Raw genomic sequence first — 25198 nt, forward strand, 5'->3', positions numbered from 1 at the left:
CAGAATGCGGGAAATAAAGTGTTTGACACCTAAAACCTATGCCCTTGCTTTATATGTTGCACCCTCAAGCAAAATATACTGGAACTGGTAAATGATCTAGCCGACTCAGCAAGGCCAGGAACACCTTACAGAGACTTAACAACATCTGGATGTCGGCCCAGTACAGCACCAACACCAAGCTAAGACTGTCCCAGAGCTGCGTCCTGTCCACCCTGCTATACGGCTCAGAATGTTGGAGAACGACAGAAAATGATCTCCACAAACTGTCAGCCTTTCACACCAAAAGCCTACGGAAGATACTGAGAATATTCTGGCCCCAAACCATATCCAACCAGCATCTTCTCAGCCTGTGTAAGCAGGAAAATATGGCTACCATCCTTATGAGAAGGCGATGGAAATGGATTGGGCATGTCATCCGTAGAGAGCAGGACAACATCACCCGAACTGCCCTTCACTGGACACCAGATGGTAAACGTAAAAGAGGCCGACCCAAGAACACCTGGCGCAGGACGGTGTAAGGAGAGCTGAAGGTCCTGCATCACACCTGGGGTTCCATAAAGATGCTGGCCCAGAACAGACAGGAGTGGAGATCCTTTGCTGCTGCCCTACATGCCAGCCGGCATAAAGGGCAGTAAGCCTAAGCTAAATGATCTGCAGACGTTTATAAACCCACTTCCAAAATTTTGGCAAGATGGGTCCTTTTGTCTTTGGATGTTTTGATGATTGAGAGATACTTTCCACTGAAGGTGAAGCCATTTTTAATCTTGCAAAGAGGAAACAGAGATCACTGTGGTAAACTTTCTCCAGAAGCAGCTGGTCTCACATTGTCATCGCAAACATGAGATATAATGGCTCACCAACCTATACAGCCCACTAAAATCCAAGGGATTCCTATGCTGAACATGAAATGTAATAATTGCTTAATATAAAAACTGACAATCTGAAAAATTATTTTGAGGTTGATTAAACACATTTCAAAATTATAAATGACATTTATTCTTCTAAAGAATTACCAAGGCTAAGTTTTAATATTGATCATATGGGCTCATTTTGTGTAAATGATATTGAAACTACAGCCCATATATTTTTCCCATGTAGTGCAATATATACATTTTGGCTCGACACTGACAAATAGATAAACAAAATATCTCATTATTTCTTGCTTCTGTCGCTAGAGACATTATTACATTTGGTATGATATTGAAGAACAAAATGCAAACTGATGTAATTATATGTCATATATTAGAACACATGTGGGAACCTCCCACAACTTTTATGTATACCTTTTATGTATACCTTTACATAAAATCCTTAAAACTGGGTGAAAGTGAAAGGAATAGGAGCATAAAGGTTATTTTATTGTATTTTATTACTTTTCCCTCTTCTGTTTTATACATATATATATATATATATATATATATATATATATATATATATATATATATATATATAAATAATAAAATAAAATAAATAAAAGGGAGAAAAAAAACGTTAGCTAAACGGAAGTTTCAAATAGGACCTGTCGTCACTTCCTAAATATAAAACGGAAACTGGCGAGTAACGTTACACGAAATAGAGAAAAGCGGCGAGAGGTGATGCTTGGACGAATAAATAATCAAATAACTTAACAGAAACACTAAGGAGCTGCTTTCAGTTGCGTACTTTTATATAGCGCTGTCGACGGAAGACCCGCAACAATGTCTGCCCAAGCTCAAATGAGAGCTTTGCTCGACCAGCTAATGGGAACAGCGAGGGATGGTGAGTTGCCGTAGCATGCTAGCTGAGCTAGCTAGCTAGCCAAGATGGAGCCACTGCTGCGGCTGGCTTGTGTTGGTGTGTGATGGACAGACCTGCATGAATGGATGTATTACTGCAGAGGGCTGTGTAAAATACAGTAACGTTACATTCAAGTAGACTTTACGGATTGACGTTAGGATTTAATGTTTGTATCCATTTTGGTTAAATGTAATTTAAATTGTAACGTTTCTAGTTTCGCCTTTACCACTTTTAGCGTTTACTAAATTTCTAGCTGGTGGCTAACTTAGCTAACGCTAGCATGCTACCTAGCATTAAACGACATACTAACGTTACAGTATATAAACCCCTGGCATTAATCCAGTGCTAACGTTAAGCTGTCAGTGGATAACGTTAACGCCATTGTGCTTCTATGGTAATAGTTATAGTTGATAAATTTTAAACGGCGTGGGGCACATTAGGCCTACCAGCTGTTGCTGAGTTAACCGTGTTGCTAACGTCAAGATGTAAGAAGTGCCTGCTGTATATGCATTAAAACCTCAATAGTTAAACATCACTAGTGTTTAAAGAAGCACTGAAAATAATTAAGTAGTAGTAAAGGTCCTATGTTTGTAATCTTACTTAATTTAGCTATTATTAGGACAATGTGTTTTGAGTTTCAGAAATTAAAAAACACTTAATTATGCAGTACAATGGCCCCTGTCAGTGTTGTGTTACATTTTTTTGTAATGTTACTTGTTATTATTATCAGTGCATCAATGAGTGAGCAGTATTTTAATGTAACTGGTGTAAGGAGGGATTCATTTTAACTACTATATATACTATTGGGTAGTTTATTTCAGAAATGTGCGTCACATCCTCCATTTTAAGTTGATCATATTGTTTTGTATGTCAAATCTTAATAAACTAAATAGGTGTAGCTGTCATATAAATGTAGGGAGTAAGGTTGCAATGGTATGAGATTTTCAAGGTGTAACAACCTTGTCAAAAAACATTGCAATTTTATAGTATCATGATGTATGGTGTTATTACTATTATAAGCAGTTACAATGACCCTTAAAGGAATGAAAACAGAAGGTTTTCTTTGGGTGAACAAATGCTTTATTATGATTAGAACTTGAAACCATTTTAATGAAAGTAAGCTTGCCTCTGAAATTCAGTAGAATTTCAAAGTTGTATAAACTGGAAACATTCAAATGAGGTGAAAGGAATTTCAAGTTTGTATTTGATTTTATTAAACCATTGTATTTAAATAAAGATCATAATTTGGTCTTATTTGGCTGCTTCACAGTCTGCATTAACAAGAACAAGCTGTGTACATGTAGTACTGCTTGGTATTTAAATTAATAATTAATTTTAAGTGATGCGTATGTGACATAGCATGTTAAGTACATCTGATAAACACAAATCTGCTTAAAAAGATATATTATCCTGCTAATGTAACTATTATTACTGCTGTCTTTATGGACACTTTGACGTGCTGAAATACAATTTTAGTAGCTGCTTCCAGCCATTTGGATACAAACATTAAAAGGTAGCTCAGCTGTCAAGTCTGATTTTCATGGGCAGAAATGACAGCTTATTACCCCTGTCATTTTATAAATCAGAGGTTCACTCTGACAGTTGATTGAATGGAGCTACAGCTTATCTTTTAACAAGTTGATGATTCGATCTGAGTAGTAGAGTGAACATGTGTTGTGAGTGTGTGGGTGTATGTGTGATGAGATTGATATCAAATTCTTCCCATACATTTGTTGCATACAAACTGAACAATTGTGGCCCCTTTATTTTATTCATTAAGGTTCAGTGTATCTTTGCCAGCCTACAACAATCTGCAAAGGAGTTGCAGAAAAGCCTCATGTTCATCGAGCCGTGAGTCACACATAATTTTTAAAGCTGTTATGATGAATATCCAAACCATTTGTTTGCCTTCCGGAAGCTATTGTAGCCTTTTTTTTTTAAATCACACAAATGGGTATATCTTCAGTGGCACTAGAATTACAATTTGGAGTAGTGTTATGCAGCTTGAGCTAAGACGTCTGGTCGCGCAGAATCCAAACGAGCAGTTTTCAATGAGACGTCTGTTTTACAGAAGGCAATTTTAACAATCATCGAGAAAAGAAAAAAAAAAAACAGCCTTTGCACACCTCATTTACAATCTGACTTGTGTATGACTCCCAACTTCTTACTACAGGTATGGGCAAGAAAACTGTTCCCATTTATACTTTTCTACAGCGGGTTTAAAATTCTGCAGCTGAGGTCTTGAAGATGCAGAAGGGTACAGTATGTGGTGCAGATCGCAGTGTGTATAAACTAATTTTTTTCCTTGGATTTCTGTTGTATTTTTGTTCTGCATTGTTTTCAATGTTTCATATTTGTAAAAGGCTTGGCTGGAACATTTGTCTGAAATGTTTACAGTTCTTATCACAGTCTTGATAGCAGTCTTTCCTGCATAGTCACATGCATTGAAACATAATGAAAACTCAAGATAGCTCTGCGCAAACTTGTTAATCAAGACAAAAAATATTTTTAGTTATTTACCTGTATTGTGCCCCATTAGCTTAATCTTATAATGCTCCACATTTACAGAGTGGACATTGAGCCTTATCACAAGTTAAACTGAGTTGAGGCTCTAACATCACCATATTTTTTATAGAGGTCTTGGGTAAGGTAAGCACCAAGAATAACAGGAAGGACCATATACACGCAGAGCCACATGTAACTTCTTCAATCTTGACACATAAGTGGATAATAGACGTAGTCCAGCAGACGCACAGAATTTATTAATGGTAAATATATATTGATATACCGATGAAGTATGTCTAAAACTTTGTCAATCAGAAATAAAACAATTGGTTTTCACTCATTTATTTGGGCACAAAATGCTTGAGTGCAGCTGTAGTGACACATATCTGCCCATTTAATGTTGTACAGTTACAGTAATGTATATTTAAGCACTGGATACTTCGCCCCAAATAACAAATATGTGAGATCTTTCTCACTGGTTGCTTTTTGGACTGTTTCAGGGGATGAGACGCGACAGAGGGTCAAGTTCACTGATGATCGAGTCTGCAAAAGTCATCTTCTAAACTGCTGTCCACATGACATCCTGTCTGGAACTGTAAGTGACCTAAAAATTTAGGTCTGACACCACAACATTTTTCCAGTGTCTGTTTCACAAGATATCAGTAAAATGAAAGAAAGAAGGTTTGTGTAGTTTGAGTCATGTTTGCTTATGTTTTGGTGACAGCGTATGGACCTGGGAGAGTGCACGAAGATCCATGACCTGGCACTTCGGGCAGATTATGAAATTGCTTCCAAGGAGAGAGATCTGTTCTTCGAGCTTGACGTAAGTGATGTCCTGCTATAAATAATACAGTAATGCAATCATAGAATTGTGTAGTAAAACACAGATTAACTGTTGCTGTGGGGTGAGTGGGCGGCTGGCTTTGAAGACACTGTTATTTACTGTACTTGCTGTTGCTTTTAGTATTACAGTCGAGGAATGAACAGCCAGTGACTGCAGTTTGAGCTCACATCATGTAGCACGACCACAATAACTGCACTGTTTTTAAATCCAATTCAAATGGTTATATTAGCTAATTTGGCTATTTTTAAAACCCTCCCTTGTTTTTGACATGTGCACTGTAAAAACGGTATTTGGTTGATATGATTTGGAGCAGCAGATGTAAACAATGTAAATGCAGAGTTGACTGTAAAGTACAGCGACTCAAGTATGCCATTTTTGGAACCAGTTGATGTCACTCTGACTGAAGGGATTATTGACAATCAGCATAGCCCTACTGAAGGTCACCTGTGGGCCTTTGTATACAAAGCTATCAAGTTACATATATTAGTCTGTTTTTCTATAAACACATTTTCTCACTCCAAAAGGCTGTGGATCACCTGGAGACATTTATTGCTGACTGTGACCGGAGGACAGAACTGGCCAAGAAGCGTCTGGCTGAGACCCAAGAGGAGATCAGTGCTGAAGTGGCAGCAAAGGTGACAAAATATTTGTTAACCCGGACATTGTCTGCGTTTACATGCACACTAATATTCCACATAAGATTTTTTTTGTGGGTCATGTAAACACCATATTCAGTTTTAACGATTAAGACGCGGGATGTGATGGTATTATTCGGGCTTTACGGTCATTTTCTGGGCATGTATACAACACATTTGGAACATACATCTCAGTTGGGGTTGTTACTGCAGTGTGCGACACTCATCCTCTTGCCTGTTTCTGGTCAACTCTAAATGTTGTACACAAACCAACAGTTTGCAAGGCTGGAGTAAAGATGCTGGCCCAAAAGAAATGCCCACATTTCTGGTCGGAAAGAGACCTCTAAATATTATGAAAAACATGGATATCAGTACATTTTCGGATCTGTGCAAATATTGCAACACTGACCTCTTAAGAAGGTGGTTGAAAGAATTAAAGATGGAGGCTTTGTTCATGGAGTTGAACAGGTCTGCCAGCGTTGGAAAACGTTAAAAAAATCCTACTTTGACGCAAAGAAGTAAAATGGTACAAGCGGCTCCAGCCCTTCCTCTCAACCAAATTTTGATGTGACAAAAACAACAATGTTAGGATGGCTGTATGTAAATGGGAATATTAGTGGAATATGCTTTTAGCTACAGCTTATTAGGAATCTTGTCTCATTTAGAATAATGCAAAACACAGATTATTTTGTGCATGTAAACGTAGTCATTGTGATACCAATGTATGACATTCACACTTGTGACGCACAGGAACTGAGTCTTTCACTCTCTTGTGTGTGTTGTCTGCTATAACGGTGTGTTTTTGGGATAGACACATCCGTTATAAATAGTCTTGTTTGTGCTGTGCTGCAGGCGGAGAAGGTTCATGAGCTGAATGAGGAAATAGGAAAGCTCCTGGCCAAGGCTGAGCAGCTTGGAGCAGAGGGCAATGTCGATGAGGCCCAGAAGGTTCTTCAGGAAGTGGAGAAGGTCCGCACTAGGAAGAAGGATGCAGAGGTGAGGAAGGAGTAATTGGGAGGTACTTTCAGCTCGGGATGATGTGTAGCTCTTCCTTATATTTATAACTCCATTTCATCCTTACATGCATCCTTATTTTACTTTTTAATCACTTCTCAGGAAGAGTACAGAAACTCCATGCCAGCCTCCAGCTTCCAGCAGCAGAAGCTTCGGGTATGCGAGGTTTGCTCCGCTTACCTGGGTCTCCATGACAATGACCGTCGTTTGGCCGACCATTTTGGTGGGAAGCTTCACCTGGGCTTCATCCAGATCAGAGAGAAACTGGACCAACTAAAGGTTTGTGCCAGACTGTCCCACCATAAACCCATTGCTACAAAAATCCCTAAATGAATTACAAGTATTTCTAATAATGAGTTACTTGGGGCGGACTTAGGTCCAGACAAAATGCAAAAAAAAAAAAAAATCATATTGCCATTTTTTTTAACAGACATTAGGATATGAGTCATGATTTTAGTGAAAATGTTTTTTATTTGCATTTCATTGTTGATGTTCCCTTCCATCTGGAATATGATTTGTAAACCCAGACATCTCTATAATATCACAGTGCTTCATTTATAATGGTTTCCACCTCTACTGTTTTTATTTTGATCAGAAAACTGTGGTCGACAAGCAGGAGAAAAGAAACCAGGAGCGCTTGAAGAGACGAGAAGAGAGGGAGAAAGAGGAAAGGATGAAGAAGAGGTGAGCGCAGACATTTAAAATCCTCCTGACACACATGGAAGCTCATATTTTGGATGAAGTGTTTGTGCAACCGTTCAAACTTCAAATTGTTTTGTATCTGCTTATTCCACAGGACCAGATCACGGAGCAGAGAGCATAGAAGGTAAGAAAGTTGGTCCGTTTGTCCTCATTTGGAGTCAGTCAGTTGTTCTGATTAAAGACACTGCCTCAGGTAAATTATAACTGAAGTGTTGTGTGTCATTTCTTATTAGATCCCGTTCTCGTGACCGCAGAAGGAGGCGCTCACGCTCCACATCTCGAGACAGGCGCCGCACGCGCTCGCGCTCCAGGGAGAGGAGGAGGAGGCATCGCAGCCGATCCCGCTCTCGCAGCCGAGGACACCGTCACAGCCACGAGCAGAGCTCCAGACACAAGTAAGTACACAGCGAAGTGAACACAGTTCACACCAAGCCCCCGCAGAGTGTGACTTCCAAGAAACGGCTCCAACACGTTTGTCACAAGATGCTCCTCTGTTGTTTTTAAAGAGACACGGTGTTGCCTCAGCTAACAAACTGATGTTTCACATTTGAGTGTTTCAATGTTTTCAGCAGATAAATAAGTAGGGTGTTGCTCTTATGTGGTCATAACTGTTGAATAAACTTTGTACACTCTCGTACTTCACTGATTATCTCGCACTGTCTCGTCCCCCAGGTCGTCCAGGGACCGAGAGCGCTCATCCAGAGACAGGTCACGAGAGCGAGACAGGAGGGACGGCGTCAACGGCAGGTCCGACTCCCGCCGGGCAGATGACAGGGACATGGGGGACCTCTGAAGACCAAACTCCATCCATCACGACCCACGACCTCCTCTTGTCTCTCTCACCCGTCTGTCCATTTATAATAACCGTAACGTCACACACAGCCCTCGCCTTGACCCCTTCGTTCTCCCGCCTGCCTCCTTTCTTTGCTTTGACAGTTACTGCAGCCGACCCAGAGTGTACACATACCTGAAATATTGTATGGGTAAAATATTCTAGCATCCAGATATATATCGAAGATTGCATTTGGATGGTGGGATTAGTTATTGATCAGTAGTGGAGTGTGTTGTAATACCCACATCTGTGATTTGGTGGCTGTCTGTATCCAACACATCTAACGTCTTGTTACCCTACGAGCAAACAGACGGACGGTCTGCTGGACTGAAGCATAACTGATCCATTATTCTTTTATTATTAACTGATGGTCTTTTGATACAGAATCTGTCTGAATATCTTATATATCTGAGTATGTTTCTGGCCTACTGATTGTTGTGGTCTGAAAAACCTTGTCCCATCAACAAGTTTTCTTTCCCGTCAAATTTCACCAGCTCCTGGTAAACTGCGGGAGTCGTCGACGCTCCAGTTCAAGTGCAGTTCATGAATGTCTGTCTACGTTCTTATTTTGTCCAGTACTTAGTTTGCTAAAGCCCAGGTGAAGTTTTAGGAACCCAATTCAAAACCAAGAGGTTTTAAAGTTGCGAGTATAAGAATCGACCATCGTCCACTTTTTTATTTTAGATAATCAAGTTTTATTTTCTGCTGCCGGAAGTGAAGGGAATCCGTTTGAGAGTTTGGCCCATGTGAGTTTATGCTTGTTTTGAGTTGTATTGGTGGCAAATCTTTGTTTGTTTTTTTTTTATTTGATTTCTTTTATTTAAAATAAATGGTAACTTCAAAGTTTGTGTCGGTATATGAAGCACCAGGTTCATAAATGATACATGGGAAATTTAAAGCTATGACTGTATATTAACTTTATTTTGGCCCATTTTGGACAAATTCCTCCTGAATAGATTTATAATTGCAAACAGATTTTAATGGATGCATTGCTTTACCTAATGTGTGAAGTCATATCTGTTTATGTTCTGCTGGAAATCTTTCTTTCACGTCTCGATTAAAAAAAACAACATCCCACCATTTTAATTTTTATTGTCTGCCAAGGTCTTGTCATTGTCAAGGCATGTTAATAATTATTCGACAAGTGTTCTACAAACAAAGATAAATACATTTTAAGTTAGTCATTACCTACTAAGTAGAGATCAGATCAGAAAACTATTCACATTAAAATCAACAACATACACTTTAAAATATTTCATCAGCACAGCGGCTGCTTTAAATATCTGGTTCGCTTTGGTTTTAAGACAAGGTCATTATAGCACAATAGTCCTCACAGACAATGTTAGATGGTCAAGCCGCTGTTGCATGTTTGTTTACTGGTGAACAGAATTAATAATTCAGCAGTTCACTCTCATGTGACAACACGACCAGAAGAACACAATCCTTCATCTGAACCTCTTTCATGATGGCGACGCCCGCTGCTGCTGCTCACAACGTGCTGCTCTCCAGTTTCAGATCCACCTTCTGTTTCTGTTTCTCCATGACAGCCTCCAACTCCGTGGCCCGTCTGGTATCCTGCAGAAGCAAAAAATAAGGGCAGATGAAAATAAAGGGTCATTATTTTTTTTAAAAAAATGCTGTGAGGTAATCAGAGAAATTAAATATCATTTAATTTAAGTGGTGGTAAAAGTATAGACTTCCAATCTTAACAACATCAAGATTTTAAATGGGTCCAAGTGTATTCACTGTTAGATTGTTTGTTAATGTGGCAGCTAACCAAGTAGACTATTAATAGTTTCCTTGATAGCTGACAGGAAGTAAACAGGGACCAAAGCTGTTGCCTTAGCAACAGAGTAGTAATGAAGCAGTCTGTATATTTCAGTATGTGATATTTGTACGTGTGGCCTTCAAGGCTGAACACAGACCTCAGTGAACACTTGTATTAATAACACAGCTAGAGAGCAGATACATAATTTAACATATGCAGGTTTTAAAGAAATTCATTTGAGTACTGTGCTTAAAAACACTAAGGTACTTGTACTTGAGTATTTCTATTTTCTTGAACTTTATACTCTTACATCTACTTGACAGCGTCAGTAACAAGTTACTTTTCGTACTCAATTTAACAATACAAAAAATAATAGTAATAAATGATGGTTTATCATTTAGGCTTTATTGGTTCCCAGGAGAAAATATGAAGTGTATTTAAATAAATTAAAATGATCTCCACGTGTACTAGCTGCAACATTACAGTGATTAAGGCATCAATGCATCTATAACTATGGCCTAATATTATATTTTATTCTGAAATGGGCCATACTGCATAATGAGTTTTTTACTTTTGGTCCTCAAAATAAATTTTGATGCTAAAACTTTTGTTCTTTTGCTTATGTAACATTTTCAATACTTGTAACAGTATTTCTACAGTGTTGTATAGCTACTTTTACACAAGTTAAAGATCTGAGTACTTCCTCCAACACTGCATGACAGAATAAACAGACTCACAGTAGCATTTTCGTGCTCACAGAATAATACTGTATAATCATTCCATGTTAGTGACTGTAGGTAAATTACATCTTTGGTAACCCCTTAAATGATGCTGCGGTTTGTTTCCCCAGGCTCCAGGCTGCATTTACAGAAAAATTTAACATGAATGTAGAGTCAGTTTTCACACAGTTCATTTTCCAACCATCTGATTCTGGTTGGCATATCTAAAAACTATAATTACTGCATTTTTCTGCCAACAAGACTGGATGTATTTGACTGTGAGTGTTACCATCTTCAAATGATGTGCCTAACTTGCTGTGGCAATTTATGCAAAAAATTAAGCATCAATTTTGCAACCTGAAAATGTCATTTGCTTTCAAAAGTTCAAATGAGTTTTGTGCTCACTCAATAATTTTGTCATTGATTAAAACAGGGAAATAAGGTCCTACTTTAAAGCAGCCATATTGTACTGTATTTACCTCCAGCAGTGATTTCTGCACAGTGAGCTGGCTGTACACTCTGGCGCCCTCGTCTGGAATCACAGCTTGTAGCTCGTCCTTGGTAAGGGAGAAGAGCTGGGCGCCTGTCAGCACTCCCAAACATGACACCGTTCTGCGGGACAGAAAAATACAAATGACTCCACAGTCATTATCTAAATAATTCAAACTCTTGTCAAACTTTGCATTATAAAGATATATATCCAGGCTTAAGCTTATAAATCTAAATTGATACAGGGAATCATCTGTACAGTGTAGTTAATTACTCTTATCTTTAAGCTGTTTTTCACTGTTTTAAGAACGAGGTGAGACAGTAGTTGAGACGTCACTCACGGCTCACTGAAGCCTTTCCCTCTGAGCCAGTTGGCCACTTCGTCTGGAGGAGAGTGGTAGTTCAGAGGCACAGAGGTCTCTGAGGAGCGAGGGATGACCAGAGGTTTGTTCAGGTTGGCCTTTCCATTGGTCAGCCTCTGGAGCAGCTCGTCATTTATCAGCATGACTGAGAAGATAAAAAGTGACATCATTGAGTACATAATGTTTTGTAGCTTTTTGGCGTACTTGGCATTTGTTTATTAATATGTCTTTGTGCTCTCAAAGTGGAACACCACCTTAATTAAGATTTCCAATACATTATTTCCATGATCTAATCTGCATGCAATTTTTCAGTATGACAACTACACACACCAGGTCCATTGTGACTTTTCCACTTTGCCGAGTCCCATTTTCGTCAAAAAAAAGTTTCCTCCTAAACAGTGCCAGTGTCCACTCCACACAACAACAACCTACCTCAACAGAGAGTGTTATCCTGAAAACAAGCAGCCATTGCTCCGAGGTCCTGTTTCTACAAAAACATACACTCTCCCTGCTGTTTCAAAGATTCACGGCCTGTAATCAGTCGACCCTGCTTCCTCATGTTTCACACCCTCTTCCCACACTTGACTGGGAGCATCTATATTTTATTATATTATAAATGACTGATGTTCGGTAACTTATCACTATGGCATTGCTGTTCCAAACATCGGACCTACCATCTAACAAACAATCACCCCCCACCTATGACAAACACGACAAGCATGTTCTTATTAGAGGATTGTAATCCATGCCTAACATGTAACAGTAAGTAAGTGCATATCAACTGGATTGGTATCTTCATTGTATCAGCTGAAGCAGAAACCAAATTGATAAGAATGTTCTTCACTTTGGCAGCTAACTAGATATGACCTGGAGGTATGACATCATTTGGAACAAAGGATTTAGTTTCCGCAGGTGGAAATCAAGCAGCCAGGAACAGCAAAGCCAATTTTACATAGCCACAAAATGTAGGATTACAACATCTGGGTCCGTCACGTGATGCTACTGGGGCCAAAAAGACTTTTTCCCATTGACTTTCATTCTGTAAATCAGTGGATACATTTTTTTGAGTGTCACAACCTCTGTGAAATGTCTAATAACATTTAGAAAGTCTAGAAGAGCTGCACAGTTCAATCATTTTATTCCCATTCAAGATAGTGGAGCACAAAACCGGAAGTTAGCCGCTCAGCTGGAGGAGGTTTGCCGCACCAGTGCACCTCCTCTATGGGCCCCATGGTGCGGAAGATCTGGGTAATTTCCCACAAGGGAAATCTAGCTTTTTTGCCTCATGCACCACTGAGCAACTTTCATAGAAATGAACAGGGTCCCGCCTTCAGCAGTGTATCCAGTTCTCTTTATACATCTATGGCGGACATCCACTGAAATCAAGGGCCGCAGAGGTGTGCAAGCACTCATAAGAACCCACAGAATCATTTTCTTTAAAAATACATTTTCATGCAAATTTTTTGATACGAAACTGTACTTGGTGTGAAATGAATTAGTTTAAAGCTGCTCCATCGACAATGAATGGGAGCCTGATTTGGGGGGAACACATAATGTTTGTTGTCTTTTTATACCCAAATGAGTTTCATCCTGCTGTAGTGTTCTCAACTCTGAAACAGAAAATGTACCCATATACTCAGAGCATTCCCCTGGGTGCTCTCTGTGTCCTCTAGAACATCTCTCCCAATTCACTGTCTGTGGAACAGCTCCAGATTTGATACCCTATCACATCATAATTTGGGTTTTGAGACTCATGTGTTCATGTTTACTTCTATTTTTGGACTGTCTTACACCATAGAAATGACATGTATGAATTTTGAAAAAGGGTGTAGTTGCCCTTTAATCTCTGACTCACCCACACACACTCACAGTATCTGTGTCAGAGACAGCCCGGGACATTATGGCTCCCTATGTTCAAACCACCTTATCACAACATTTTTGTGACACACCCACACCTCCTACACGAGCACATACAGCATCGTACCTTTAGTATCTGGGTCGTCTGCAGAAGGTACATGTTGGCTGTATGGCGGTAAGCTGCGTGGGCGCTGAGGGGAGTGGGTTGTGGCCTGAGGTGGAGTAGGAGGAGTGGGTGCGACTGCAGAGAAAGGGCGCTGAGAGAAGTGGAGGGGAGGAGGAACTGGAGCCTGCAGGGATGAGAGGCGGAGGGAGAAAAATTAAAGTGGAATTCACTCAGGTGTGTACAGGTGAGAGCATACCTCTGTGTGTGATATGTGTTTGTATCTTACACGAGGAGATGGACTTGTGACAGGGCTGTCTATGTGAGCCATGGGGTCCAGGATATTGAAGGGAACAAAGCCAATCTGGTTGTAGCGGTTGCGGCACTTCCACCAGCGCTTGGACGACTCAATCACCTGTCAGATGGAGGAGTTGCTGTCAGTCAGAGTACTGTTGGGTGTATCAAGCTTCATGATGGGTCCCTGAACGCATCATGAACATGTCTTATTATGTCACACTTCATTACCTCTAGTGTCTCTCCTTGCTGCACTGACAGCTCACTGCTGTTCCTGGCTATGAAGTCATAAGTGCAGCTGTAGAGTCTCTCAGACTGTGGTGGGGGTGTGCTGCCGTCTCTGAGAGGGAAGCAGACACTGTTAGCATACGGTCAGGGGGGAAAGTGTCAGCTGATTGATTTATTTCTTGAAGATGACCTACGTTTCATCACTGACATGGATGTCTTGAGGACCAGCTGGCTGTTGCTGCTGTGGGTGAAACCAGATGGACACTCGTGAGTACACAGCAGGCACACAGACAGGTAAAGTGTCATCATACAGAGGGATGAGTCAGGGGTGACTGAAAAAATACAAGACTCATCCACACAGCTTGTGCAGTAAGAGCTGTATTTTTAAATTGGCGGTGAGCTGTCCCTTTAATAATCAAAACTATGCCAGAAATTGTTGACAGCACAGGAATACAAGGCCATATTAGTGCAAGCATACTGAATACAGCTTGTATCTCCTGCGTGACAGAACTAAGGTGAACTGACAGCCCTACAAGGTATCTTGATATTTACGTGTTGTTGTCTGTCTGTTATTATGTTCAACCCCTGTGTTGTGCCTTTACACACATATTTTGAGTGCTCCTCTCCTCTGACACACAATGGAGGCGAGCATCTAACCCATACCGTGCGCAGGTATTCCATACCTCTTGCATAACTTGGAGGGCCTCATGTTTGTGCTGTGACTCGACTGGATCCTCCCAAACCTGCCCGTCTGCCCTCAAGGCTTCTGGCTTCCAACCATCCAAGAACACAGGTGTGTAGGGTGCTACGGGCCCTCTGAGCTGAGAGCTGAGAGAGAACACAGAGTCACTGCATTAGTCCTTGGTGCACTTGGCTTTTTACTATGATTAACATTTAACAAAGTTCCATCCAGTTTCTGTAAGTTAATACAGTGCTTACTTTTAGGTTTTAAGGCAGACAACAGGGGTGGCCCTAGACTTTTGGGGGCTCTGGGAAGGATTTGGTTTGAGGGCCTGCCATCATTGTTACATGTTCACATGGCAATGAACCAACTTGTGTATTGTAAATATTAGTTAAAGCACACGATGTACCAATAAGCACGTAACAAGTAAAGTGAGGCCAGTTGTTCCTTTTTGTCTGTCTCTGTCTGAGCTTATGTTTTTCAGTATTTGTGTTGAAACATGGCACAAAATGTTTGTTTAGGGAATTCGAATTTTATTTAGTTACTGACTCTTGTTCATAAAAAAACCTTTCCTAGACCATGGGGCCCGAAACAGCTGTATATATTGCCTAATGGGTGGGGCCAGCTCTGGCTACCAGCAGCCACTATTTGTGCTAATAATAAATGTCTTCACACTGGACCACTTTCATGCCCTGTTGGCTGGAGGTATAATGAATTAGCTCAGGAGAAGTCAGGCAAAATATGACTAAATATATGTCATGTTACCACTGTTAAACTGGCACACCTAGATATTGTTGGTACTGACCGTGGCGTCGTCCAGTTGGGACCCAGAGACGTCCACAGCTGCCTCTCCTCCTCGCTCAGGTTGTCTTGTAGGAGGGAGACAGCAGAGCTGGTCATAGCGGGGCTGGACACTGAGGCTCCGAGAGTTGGTCCCCCTGTTGTTCTCACCATCTACACACACACAGACATAACAAAACCAGTGTTCATGCCCCCAGTCTGCAAAAACATCTGATAATGACAGTCTAAAAAATCTGAAGTCTAAAAAATAAACTATTTCTGCTGATTGCAAGTTTGTACACGTCTCATATAATTTGATCATTTGCAGATGGCTGATACTTCTTCTTCTGTGCGGGCAAAGACACTCATAAAAGCCTAATGGATGCATCCACACACCCAAACAACACATAGTGACATACACAGGCCCAGAAATATGAGGCTGTTTCTATTCAGGTGTGCCAGTATACACAAATCAAACACACCCATTTCACCCTTTGATTCTCTCAGTGAGGCCTGATTCATTACTCATTACCTTAATGTCATATCAAACATCCACCGGGACACACCTGAAATTCCATGTGCGATGCTTCACATCAACTGCCAGGGTGCTCTCTGATGTGCAAATCTGCACGCAAACACATGTCTGGATATATTCCCCAAACTATGCCAACTACTCATACTTGATATATTTTTATATATTTGATATCTTTCTGTTTCTGCTGATTCATGACATACTTCTGAATGCAACGTCAAGAGTAAGGCTACATCATTAGATTTTGAAGTCCCTTGAACCCTTAAATAAAGTATGAAAATTTTATCAGATCTGATATTTTCTCATAACATTTTTGGCTTTTACAGAAAGCCATATTTGACCTACTTTTGACAGCTGAAATACACCCGCGCTGTAATTCAAAGCAGCAGTCAGGGGACAGCAATGTGACCTTTCAAGCAATAAGAGAGTCCAGCTCAAATCTAAAACAAATGCCGCACAGAGTGTGTACCAAGAACACATACCTGCATACAAATACTGCCACGTAAACCGGACCTGACAAATGCTGCATTTATCCAGGGTTTGGAGTTTCAATTAGGCTATTACGCGGGGAGCTGCCCTGTGTCAATACTGAGTGGAACTTGTAGTTTCTGTACTTTACTACACTGCCAACTTTCAATTCTTACGACATGACACGTTTTATATTTGTGTTCAATACCAGCTCCGGGACAAACACGCACCCATCACTTTCAGGTAAATAATCAAAATAACATCATTATATAACTTCATGTCTACAGATCTCCATCTTTGTCCTGTGGTCACCTGCTCCCATTTAGTAAACAATGTGACATCATTAGATTTATTTTAGGATATTCATCATGTCCCACTCAGTCTTTTTTTTTTTTTTCCCGTGCTGCTATAAAAGACGAGGCCTCGCGTTTACAGCAATAGCAACAACAGGTGTTGCCCTTGCTCGCCTGACTGGTGGAGACGTAGAGGTTAAAACACTCACTATATCCAAAGGTTTGAATACATGATGAACAAGCTCCTCTGATGAAGGATTGGAGATGGCTGACTTCAGACGAGCCTGTAAAGAAATAAATGGAGGGATTTAATATGTATGTATGTAGCAAGATAACAAAAATAAAATACACGTGGCAATACACATGACATGTCTTCAGTTTTAGTCTTTGTCAATTAGGTCAAATTAGTCAACACAACAAGTGTGAGGACGCACTGGTGCATATTTTACTTGAGGGATGACTACATGACTGTGAGTCATTTGCCTTGCCTATTGAAATATCTATTCTGGACTCTGGAATCTTGCCCCTGACAAATACCTCCCATATTGTATATTAAAAAAAAAACCTAAAACTAATAAAAATGTAACTAAAACAAAAAAAATGTAAGCATTAAGAACTGCACTGAAAAGAGCAAACCAACTCTGGAAAGTGAACTGAACTGAAAACCAAAATAAAAACTGATGAAAATGACAAAACTATAATAACTAGACTGAATACACACCAGCAGGCTGAAGCAATATTTGAATTTCTGGAAGATATCAATGAACTCCTCTTCTGGTGGAGGACGGGCCTTTGCAGTGAGTAAATCTTCTGTTGTTCAGAAAGCACAAGAAAACAGAGCCATAGCTGTGTTAGTTCAACTTTCTAGTGAGTGTCATCTGCAAAAAAAAACATCCATTCGTCTCTTTTTACCTTCAGCGCTTTGCTTTTTGCTTTTCTTCTTCTTCTTCTTCCTCTGGTTCAGCACCGTCGCAGCCTCTGCGGTCTGCTGCAGCTTTCCCATGAAGGTCTCGATGTCATCGAAACAGTGATTGAGGATCCCCTGAGGAAAGGAGAGTCAGATTGTTACTCTGTGCAGATATGAATTAAGGCCACAGATGACTGCAAAGACACAAAGCTGGATGGTGGATGGTGGATGGAGGAGGCGTACCACTTCTCTCTCTGCTCGCAGAAAGGAGATATCGAGCCCGCCGTTCACGCCGTTTGCTGTTGTGGAAGAGAGGAGAGGATTCTGTTCATCCATTTTCATTCATGGCCCTGCTGCATTTGGAATCCCTGCCCCCTTTACCCTTGAAACCCACCCCCTCTTTAAACACACAAACACACAAAGCAATCACTGTGCTCCTACATACCTCTCACTTCTCTCTTTTCCTTCTTCTTACCTTCTCATCATTACAAGTCCCTCCAAATGCTTTTGCTTTTCAGTCCTACACAAGCAATCATGGGAAAAATAGTCTTGTTGTCTTACCTCTGAGTCCAGGGTAAGGTGGAGGGTTGGATGGTGGTGGATTTGGAGCATGCGGGACAGGGGGGCTTGGGATTTCATAGGGGTCGATGACCTCTCCCCCACTCTGAGGAAGCCTGGGGAATGAGAGGAGAATTTCAACTCACACACAAACTACAGGTGAAGTTACACAGGTTGCTTTGACATTCACTCAGCACAATCACAGGAAACACCCTTAAACAAGTCAAACACACATTTGGATGGCAAACAGGCTCATCTTCATTCTGAGAGCCTCAAATGGATGCAGCCTCGGAGACAAGCTCCAACAGGAGGACATCTTTGATCAGTGAATCCAGCCAGACAACGCGGTCCTCCATCAATAGACATAACGTGATGCCGCTGAAATTCAATCCCTCAGCCCTTATTCCGTCCTGAAAGTACAGTAAACAGTCTGACTGTGCTTTCTCATGGCTTGTAGCCTTCATTGCACACAACACTTTGCTCCAGTCTCAGTTTTGCTCTTAATCAAATCAGCCAGCGACAAGCCAGTTCTAAAGGGAAAAGACTGAACTTGTATGTTTGCCTGCTCTTGTAAAACACACCTCAGAGCGCTGACTAAAACTTTACAGTCGCTTTACTGAATCAAAATCGAAACACATAAACCAAGCCATCTGTCTGTCTTACCACATGTCTGTCCTTCGCACGTCCTTTAAAGAGAAATTTTATCAAAGCAGGTAATCCGTTCAGGCCCCGAGCATGCACCTCACGGCCGTCATCCCTCCTCTGCTCTCTCTCTTTGCTTTGTGTCACAATGGACTTGTTATCTCTGTCACACCTTCCTAAGTTATGTGCAAACCGGTAAAACGGGTCTCTTTCTCTCTCAGCTGTTTACTCTGCCCTTTCTCTCTCTCTCTCCCTCTCAGACAGGTGGATGGTGACACCAGCCTGCTTTGATTCAGTGGAAAATATGACATAATGGCAGTAAAAAGAGGAGAAATGCAAACAGTTTAATGGGAGGTCGGTCTGAATGATGAAGTTTTATCTGTGTCTATCTTTTGTTTGGCTTCCCGTGAACCTCCTGCCATACAATGTGAAGGCAAACATACACACACAGAGACAGAGACATGCTTTCTTCCATTAAAACCACGATAAAACATTGAAAGTTATCACTTAAAAGCTTCAGTTTCCACAAAGAACTGACATCAGCTGAACGGTTTCCAGTTTTAAAATGTTCCTTAGAGCCGTTTTGATGTCTTGTGACCATGACATTTACTGTACCTGAGGGCATCAGGGAGATTTTGACTCCTGCTGGAGGAGGAACCTGAAACCGCTCTCGTGATGTCATCACAGATTTGCTCTGCCTGTGAGAATGAGAATCAAGAAGTGGCATCACTTGTAAAACTTGAACCAGGGCTGACGATTCATACTGCCTCACTGAGTCAGACTGGAGAAGCTGCTCAGGTGCTGGTTGTTACTCACCTTCACGGTCTCGCAGTTGAAGAAGTGAATGTCCGGCTTCTTCTGGTCCGCACTTTGGCAGACCAACAGGAGGAGGGATGGGAAGTGTTTTTCTGTGTTAATGGCGTCGCAGCGGTAGATGGACTTGAAAGAATACTTCTCCAGTTCATCCTGCACAAGCAGATGAATTTGAAGGTCATCATGCATGAAAATATGAGTGGCATCTCTAAGTTGAGCACTTAGAAATCTCATCTACATCCATTTTAATCATTCACAATTCACAGGTCTATTTATGGACCATCATGCGTCTGTTCTCACCTGGCTCTGTATGTCTCGGAGATGGATGGCATCTGCTCCCACATCCAGAAACATCTGTTGACTCCACAGCTTTTTGTTCTGAGCCAGGAATGAGAGACGGGACTGGGCTTCCTCAACATTCTGCACATCTCCATCCTGGAGGGAGAACGTCAGCAGGTGCTGCAAGCAGAGAGAGAGAGAGAGAGAGAGAAGGATGAGGACGTGAAGGAAAAGGCATCTTAAATATATTGCTCAGAGGCAAAATGTAGTGATGAGACTTACATTAACAAGGTGTCGTTTGATGTTTGTCATCTTTTGTCTGGTGAGAGGAAAAAGAAGAGGTTTAAGTGAGAGCAGCTTTCTATTAACATGCGTTATAATAAAAAAAACATTTCCACCAGTGTGATAAAACTAGAAACATCCTGTAAGTCATTATAATGAGAAACTTTCTCAAAATAACCAACTCATGAGTCTGATACTACGTCAAGATTTTGAGATACTAAATCTTTATTTTTGAGAAACTTTGAGATACTACAACATAAATTTTGTGAAACAAGGTCATTATTTTGGAGATACTCAGTCATTATTTTGAGAAACTACGTTGTTATTTTGTAAAACTAAGTCATTAATTTGAAATACTAGCTCTTAATTTGGAACTACTATTTCATTATTTTGTAAAACTACGTAATTAATTTGAAATACTAGCTCTTAATTTGGAAATACTGTCATTATTTTAAGAAACTAAGTCATTAATTTGAAATAAGAAGTCATTATTTTTGAGAAACTACATTGTTATTTTGTAAAAGTAAGTCATTATTTTGTAAAACTACGTAATTAATTTGAAATACTAAGTCATTATTTTGAGAAACTAAGTCATTATTTCGAGACACTATGTCGGTATTTTGTAAAACTAAGTTATTAATTTGAAATACTAGCTCTTAATTTGGAAATACTGTCATTATTTTGTAAAACTACTTAATAATTTGAAATACTAAGTCATTCTTTTAAGACACTAAGTCATTATTGTGTGAAACCAAGTTATTATTTTGAAATACTAAGTCATTATTTTGAGAAACTAAGTCATTATTTCAAGACACTATGTCGTTATTTTGTAAAACTAAGTTATTAATTTGAAATACTAGCTCTTAATTTGGAAATACTGTCATTATTTTGTAAAACTACTTAATAATTTGAAATACTAAGTCATTATTTTAAGAAACTAAGTCATTATTGTGTGAAACCTAGTTATTATTTTGAAATACTTAGTCATTATTTTGAGAAACTTTGTCATTATTTTGTGAACCTATGCCATTATTTTGAAATACTAAGTCAATGTTTTGTAAAACTTTGAAACAGTAAGTCATTATTTTGTAAAACTAAGTCATTATTTCAAGACATTATGTCGTTATTTTGTAAAATTAAGTCATTAATTTGAAATATTAGCTCTTAATTTGGAAATACTGTCATTATTTTGTAAAACTACTTAATAATTTGAAATACAAAGTCATTATTTTAAGAAACTAAGTCATTATTGTGTGAAACCTAGTTATTATTTTGAAATACTTAGTCATTATTTTGAGAAACTTTGTCATTATTTTGTGAACCTATGCCATTATTTTGAAATACTAAGTCAATGTTTTGTAAAACTTTGAAACAGTAAGTTGTTATTTTGTAAAACTAAGTCATTAATTTGAAATATTAGCTCTTAATTTGGAAATACTGTCATTATTTTGTAAAACTACTTAATAATCTGAAATACCAAGTCATTATTTTAAGAAACTAAGTCATTATTGTGTGAAACCTAGTTATTATTTTGAAATACTTAGTCATTATTTTGAGAAACTTTGTCATTATTTTGTGAATCTATGCCATTATTTTGAAATACTAAGTCAATGTTTTGTAAAACTTTGAAACAGTAAGTTATTATTTTGTGAAACTATCATTTTGAGAAAAGTAAGTCATTATGTTGAGATACTAACAAATGACTTTGAGAATGTTTCTCCTTATAAAGCGACTGTAACTCATTATTTCGAGAAAGTTTACCATTATAACGACTGACAGGATGTTTTTTATTCTTATCACACTGGCGGAAATGGGCTCCGATAAGATCAAGAAAGGAGGGGACCAAAAAACATTTCAGGTGGCGTCACAAAGAGAGCCGTCAAAGCACCTTTGATCCACTTACAGACAGTTCGACTGATACTAATGATGTTGTTTCAAGGCGAGCAGCAATTTAATCTTAACCAGTCTTTCTCTAAACTAACAAATCGTAACCAGTGCCTGCTAAGAAACACCCTCACTCAATGTTTCCCTTCCCCTGTTTGAGCATACGTCTGCCTCTGCTTCAGTAATGTGGGATTACGTTGTGTATGTGAGTGAGCTACCCAACCAGTCTGACGACAGTACACTGTATCTCACCATTCAATCTCTCTGCAGCTCAGTGGCCGTTAGTGCTGGAATCACTAGTATCAAGACAGTGAGCGTCCAGTATCACTTACACTTCCTTAAGACTGTTTCATCAAAAATACTTCATCAAAAGTGTTTCCATCTTGTTTGTGCAAAGAGGCAGAGCCACACTGGTGTGGTTGGTGTCACGTATATAATGATGTGGTATTTCAAAATAAAAGTCTGGGCAAAATAAGCATGGCAATTTGTGCACACTGTTCTTAACTTAAAATACATTTTCTTAGATCTTGACTGAATTCCTCTATCAGCATTACTGAGAATCAATGTCCCTGTACAAAAGCAAACTACCTCAGAAATCTACCTCAACACATCAGCCTGTTACACAGTATCAGTCATCTAGAGCATTGTTATAATATACCGTATGTACTCCCAATTGGTCATATCTATATTACAACACAATTTGGGTCATGTTTGGGTCAAAATTTTGCAGAAATAATAAAAATGTATCGCAACAGGTACATGACCCACAACTCAGTTAAGTGGAAAGGTGTTTTTAATTTTAGTGAATCCACATTAGCAGTTTGAAAAGCCATTAAAACAGATGAAAAATACTGAATTAGCAGCATGTTTTTCAGGGAGATAGACAAATCACTGCCCATAATTCAGCACAAGCTGCATAAACAATATCAAATATAACAAAGTTCCATATGTCTCTCAGTGCCACCTCTGATTCATAGTTGCTATACAAGCCCAGATGAATTTAAGAATTATGTTGTTCTAATGTTACGAGTTCAGACTACAGCAGAGACTGATGATTGAAAATGGATGTTTGGTCAACTTACCAAAGTTGATAGGTTTCCAATACTTAATTCCCGGTGTCAACGGCTGTGTATGTGTGTTTCTAGAGACAGTAAAACCTGTCCTGTGTCTCAGTGTAACTCACTCTCTTCTCTCTGGTATTGAAACCTTTTACAGAGCAGAGGTGTGTCACCTTGTGACGTCCCGCCCAGTCGACTACTTCACCTTAGAGATAAAAATATTTACTCATTCTCTCCCTTGTAAAACCACATACTATCAAGTGCACATATTTCACACTGGGAAGCATTTGGGAACATTTTGCAAGCTCATAGCTACTACTTAAATAAAACTTACAGAAAATATCATTTGAACAATTGCTTGTATGTAGATTTTATCAAGTTACAGATAGCTTTTTTAAGTTGCAGCTGTTGACAATTTTTTTACATCTACATTCTTCAAACCTGTACATTTGTCTTTAAAGGTCCAGCATGTGGGATTTAGTGGCATCTAGTGGAGAGATTGCAGAACTGAAACTTCTCTCATGTGTCAAGCATGTAGGAGAACAACAGTGACTGACACAAAAACATGAATGGCCCTCAATAAGGTTGATGTTTGGTTCGTCCGTTCTTGGATACTATAGATCATCATGGCTGTTCCAGTGGCGCCAGCAGTCGTAATCCTGTACGCACCGTGTTTATCATCCTATCTTGAAAATAAAATTGTGACAAAAGCAGCAGATCATGTCTTTGGGTTCTTTTTTACTGATGAATGTGCCTGCGATGTATTTTTTGCCTGTGTCCACTCACTCACCCAAATACATTTGGATGTCAGTGGTCAGTGTATGATAAACATATTTTGGTGCTCAATGACGATGCTAGTAATATTGTGTTACTTATCTAGTGTGTTAGCAAGCAAACATAGTTAGAAATAAACAAACGAAAACAACTGAGCATTTTTAAGGCTTTTGAAATAAGAAAGTGAAACAAGTCTCAGCAGTGACGAATATGCAGAGAGCTGCAGTACGAGCACAGAGTCTGTTAACGTTACTGCTGCTAGCATTAATGTTATGACAGAGGCTAGCAGCCAGCTACATGTCCACGTTCCACCCGCTTTGCAAAACAATGAGCCTCGGGATCATCATGATATTGGAATTGATGCAGAAGCCATTCTGCAGGAGTTTGATGGAACAGAGGAAGTTTAAGTTTATTTACTTTATTTATTCAATGTTTTCACTCTTGCTTGTCAATTACACACAGGTCCGAAAGACACACACATGCACAAACAGGACCTATACATGCACAAAGTGGAGAGATGTCAGAGTGAGAGGGCTGCCCTTTTGTCAGGCGCCTTTGCTCAAGGGCACCTCGGCAGTGCCCAGGAGGTGAACTGGCACCACTCCAGCCACCAGCCCACGCTCCATATTTTGGTCCGGACGGGGACTCGAACAGGCGACCCTCCGGTTCCCAACCCTATGGACTGAGCTACTGCTGCCCCCAAAGGTTATTGTCAGAAGTGGGATGCTGCCACAAAATGAAGGAAAATGTTGTCTGCTAAACACCTGTATGTTTCTCTGGAATATATTCAGTGTTTTATATTGTATTATTTTGCTGGCTGTTGTTGTCAGGTCTGTTGGTTTGTCCTTAAAATGTGGTAGGCTAATCAGAGTTTTGATAGTGCTGTGTCAGTAATGTTAATGTTAAGGTGCGGACACACCAAGCCGACATCAAAGACCTAGCGGCGACGAAAGGCAACTGTTGCGTCGTCTACGTCGCCTCACGTCGCCCTGTGTCAGTTGCATTTGAACACACTACACGGACTACATCCGATGGCCAAGTAGCACGTACATTCTGCGCCTGCGTGAGAGAGAGAGCGGAGTGAGAGAGTGGTACATTCTGTCAGCCAAGGGGTTTCT

At 39.9% G+C, this 25198-nt stretch overlaps 2 protein-coding genes across 8 annotated transcripts; one reads left to right on the forward strand and one right to left on the reverse strand.

Moving 5' to 3' along the window:
• Positions 1–1524: 1524 nt before the first annotated feature.
• Positions 1525–9398, forward strand: luc7l (LUC7-like (S. cerevisiae)). Of its 5 annotated transcripts, XM_033611765.2 has the most exons (11): positions 1539–1758; positions 3557–3627; positions 3950–4876; positions 5006–5104; positions 5650–5760; positions 6613–6756; positions 6877–7053; positions 7370–7458; positions 7571–7600; positions 7710–7871; positions 8149–9398. In XM_033611765.2, the coding sequence occupies exons 3-11, from the start codon at positions 4679–4681 to the stop codon at positions 8267–8269; spliced, it is 1131 nt and encodes a 376-aa protein (XP_033467656.1). In that variant the 5' UTR covers positions 1539–1758; positions 3557–3627; positions 3950–4678; the 3' UTR covers positions 8270–9398. The 5 variants fall into 5 exon arrangements, with proteins under 5 accessions (XP_033467657.1, XP_033467656.1, XP_033467655.1 ...); XM_033611766.2 differs by lacking the exon at positions 3557–3627 and having other exon boundaries at positions 1525–1758; positions 4782–4876; XM_033611764.2 differs by having other exon boundaries at positions 1539–3627.
• On the reverse strand, positions 8163–23429 carry LOC117247310 (epidermal growth factor receptor kinase substrate 8-like protein 1). Of its 3 annotated transcripts, none has more exons than XM_078163725.1 (19): positions 23331–23429; positions 20365–20401; positions 20104–20262; positions 19807–19956; positions 19606–19688; positions 18352–18464; positions 18034–18089; positions 17796–17925; positions 17605–17693; positions 17093–17167; positions 15616–15764; positions 14812–14956; positions 14323–14366; positions 14132–14240; positions 13896–14021; positions 13631–13793; positions 11626–11791; positions 11275–11407; positions 8163–9883 (listed from the first exon to the last, which is right to left on the reverse strand). In XM_078163725.1, the coding sequence occupies exons 2-19, from the start codon at positions 20392–20394 to the stop codon at positions 9797–9799; spliced, it is 2007 nt and encodes a 668-aa protein (XP_078019851.1). In that variant the 5' UTR covers positions 20395–20401; positions 23331–23429; the 3' UTR covers positions 8163–9796. The 3 variants fall into 3 exon arrangements, with proteins under 3 accessions (XP_078019851.1, XP_033467646.2, XP_033467648.2); XM_033611755.2 differs by having other exon boundaries at positions 14323–14369; XM_033611757.2 differs by lacking the exons at positions 19606–19688; positions 19807–19956; positions 20104–20262; positions 20365–20401; positions 23331–23429 and adding exons at positions 18582–18758; positions 19012–19144 and having other exon boundaries at positions 14323–14369.
• Positions 23430–25198: the final 1769 nt, after the last annotated feature.

The sequence above is a fragment of the Epinephelus lanceolatus genome, chromosome 21, assembly GCF_041903045.1.
Source record: "Epinephelus lanceolatus isolate andai-2023 chromosome 21, ASM4190304v1, whole genome shotgun sequence".
Taxonomy (NCBI): domain Eukaryota; kingdom Metazoa; phylum Chordata; class Actinopteri; order Perciformes; family Serranidae; genus Epinephelus; species Epinephelus lanceolatus.

What these genes read in the sequence shown, in the direction of transcription:
- LOC117247310 (XM_033611755.2), bottom strand. Translation starts at nt 20,394, where the DNA reads ATGACAAACATCAAACGACACCTTGTTAAT. An exon ending in ACCTTACCCTGGACTCAGAG is followed by an intron (nt 18,090 to 18,351) that starts GTAAGACAACAA and finishes CTTCCACAACAG; the next exon opens with CAAACGGCGTGAACGGCGGG. An exon ending in CCCTCCAAGTTATGCAAGAG is followed by an intron (nt 14,370 to 14,811) that starts GTATGGAATACC and finishes TTTCACCCACAG; the next exon opens with CAGCAACAGCCAGCTGGTCC.
- luc7l (XM_033611764.2), top strand. Translation starts at nt 4,679, where the DNA reads ATGTTGTACAGTTACAGTAATGTATATTTAAGCACTGGATACTTCGCC. An exon ending in ATGACATCCTGTCTGGAACT is followed by an intron (nt 4,877 to 5,005) that starts GTAAGTGACCTA and finishes TTTTGGTGACAG; the next exon opens with CGTATGGACCTGGGAGAGTG. An exon ending in CGGAGCAGAGAGCATAGAAG is followed by an intron (nt 7,601 to 7,709) that starts GTAAGAAAGTTG and finishes ATTTCTTATTAG; the next exon opens with ATCCCGTTCTCGTGACCGCA.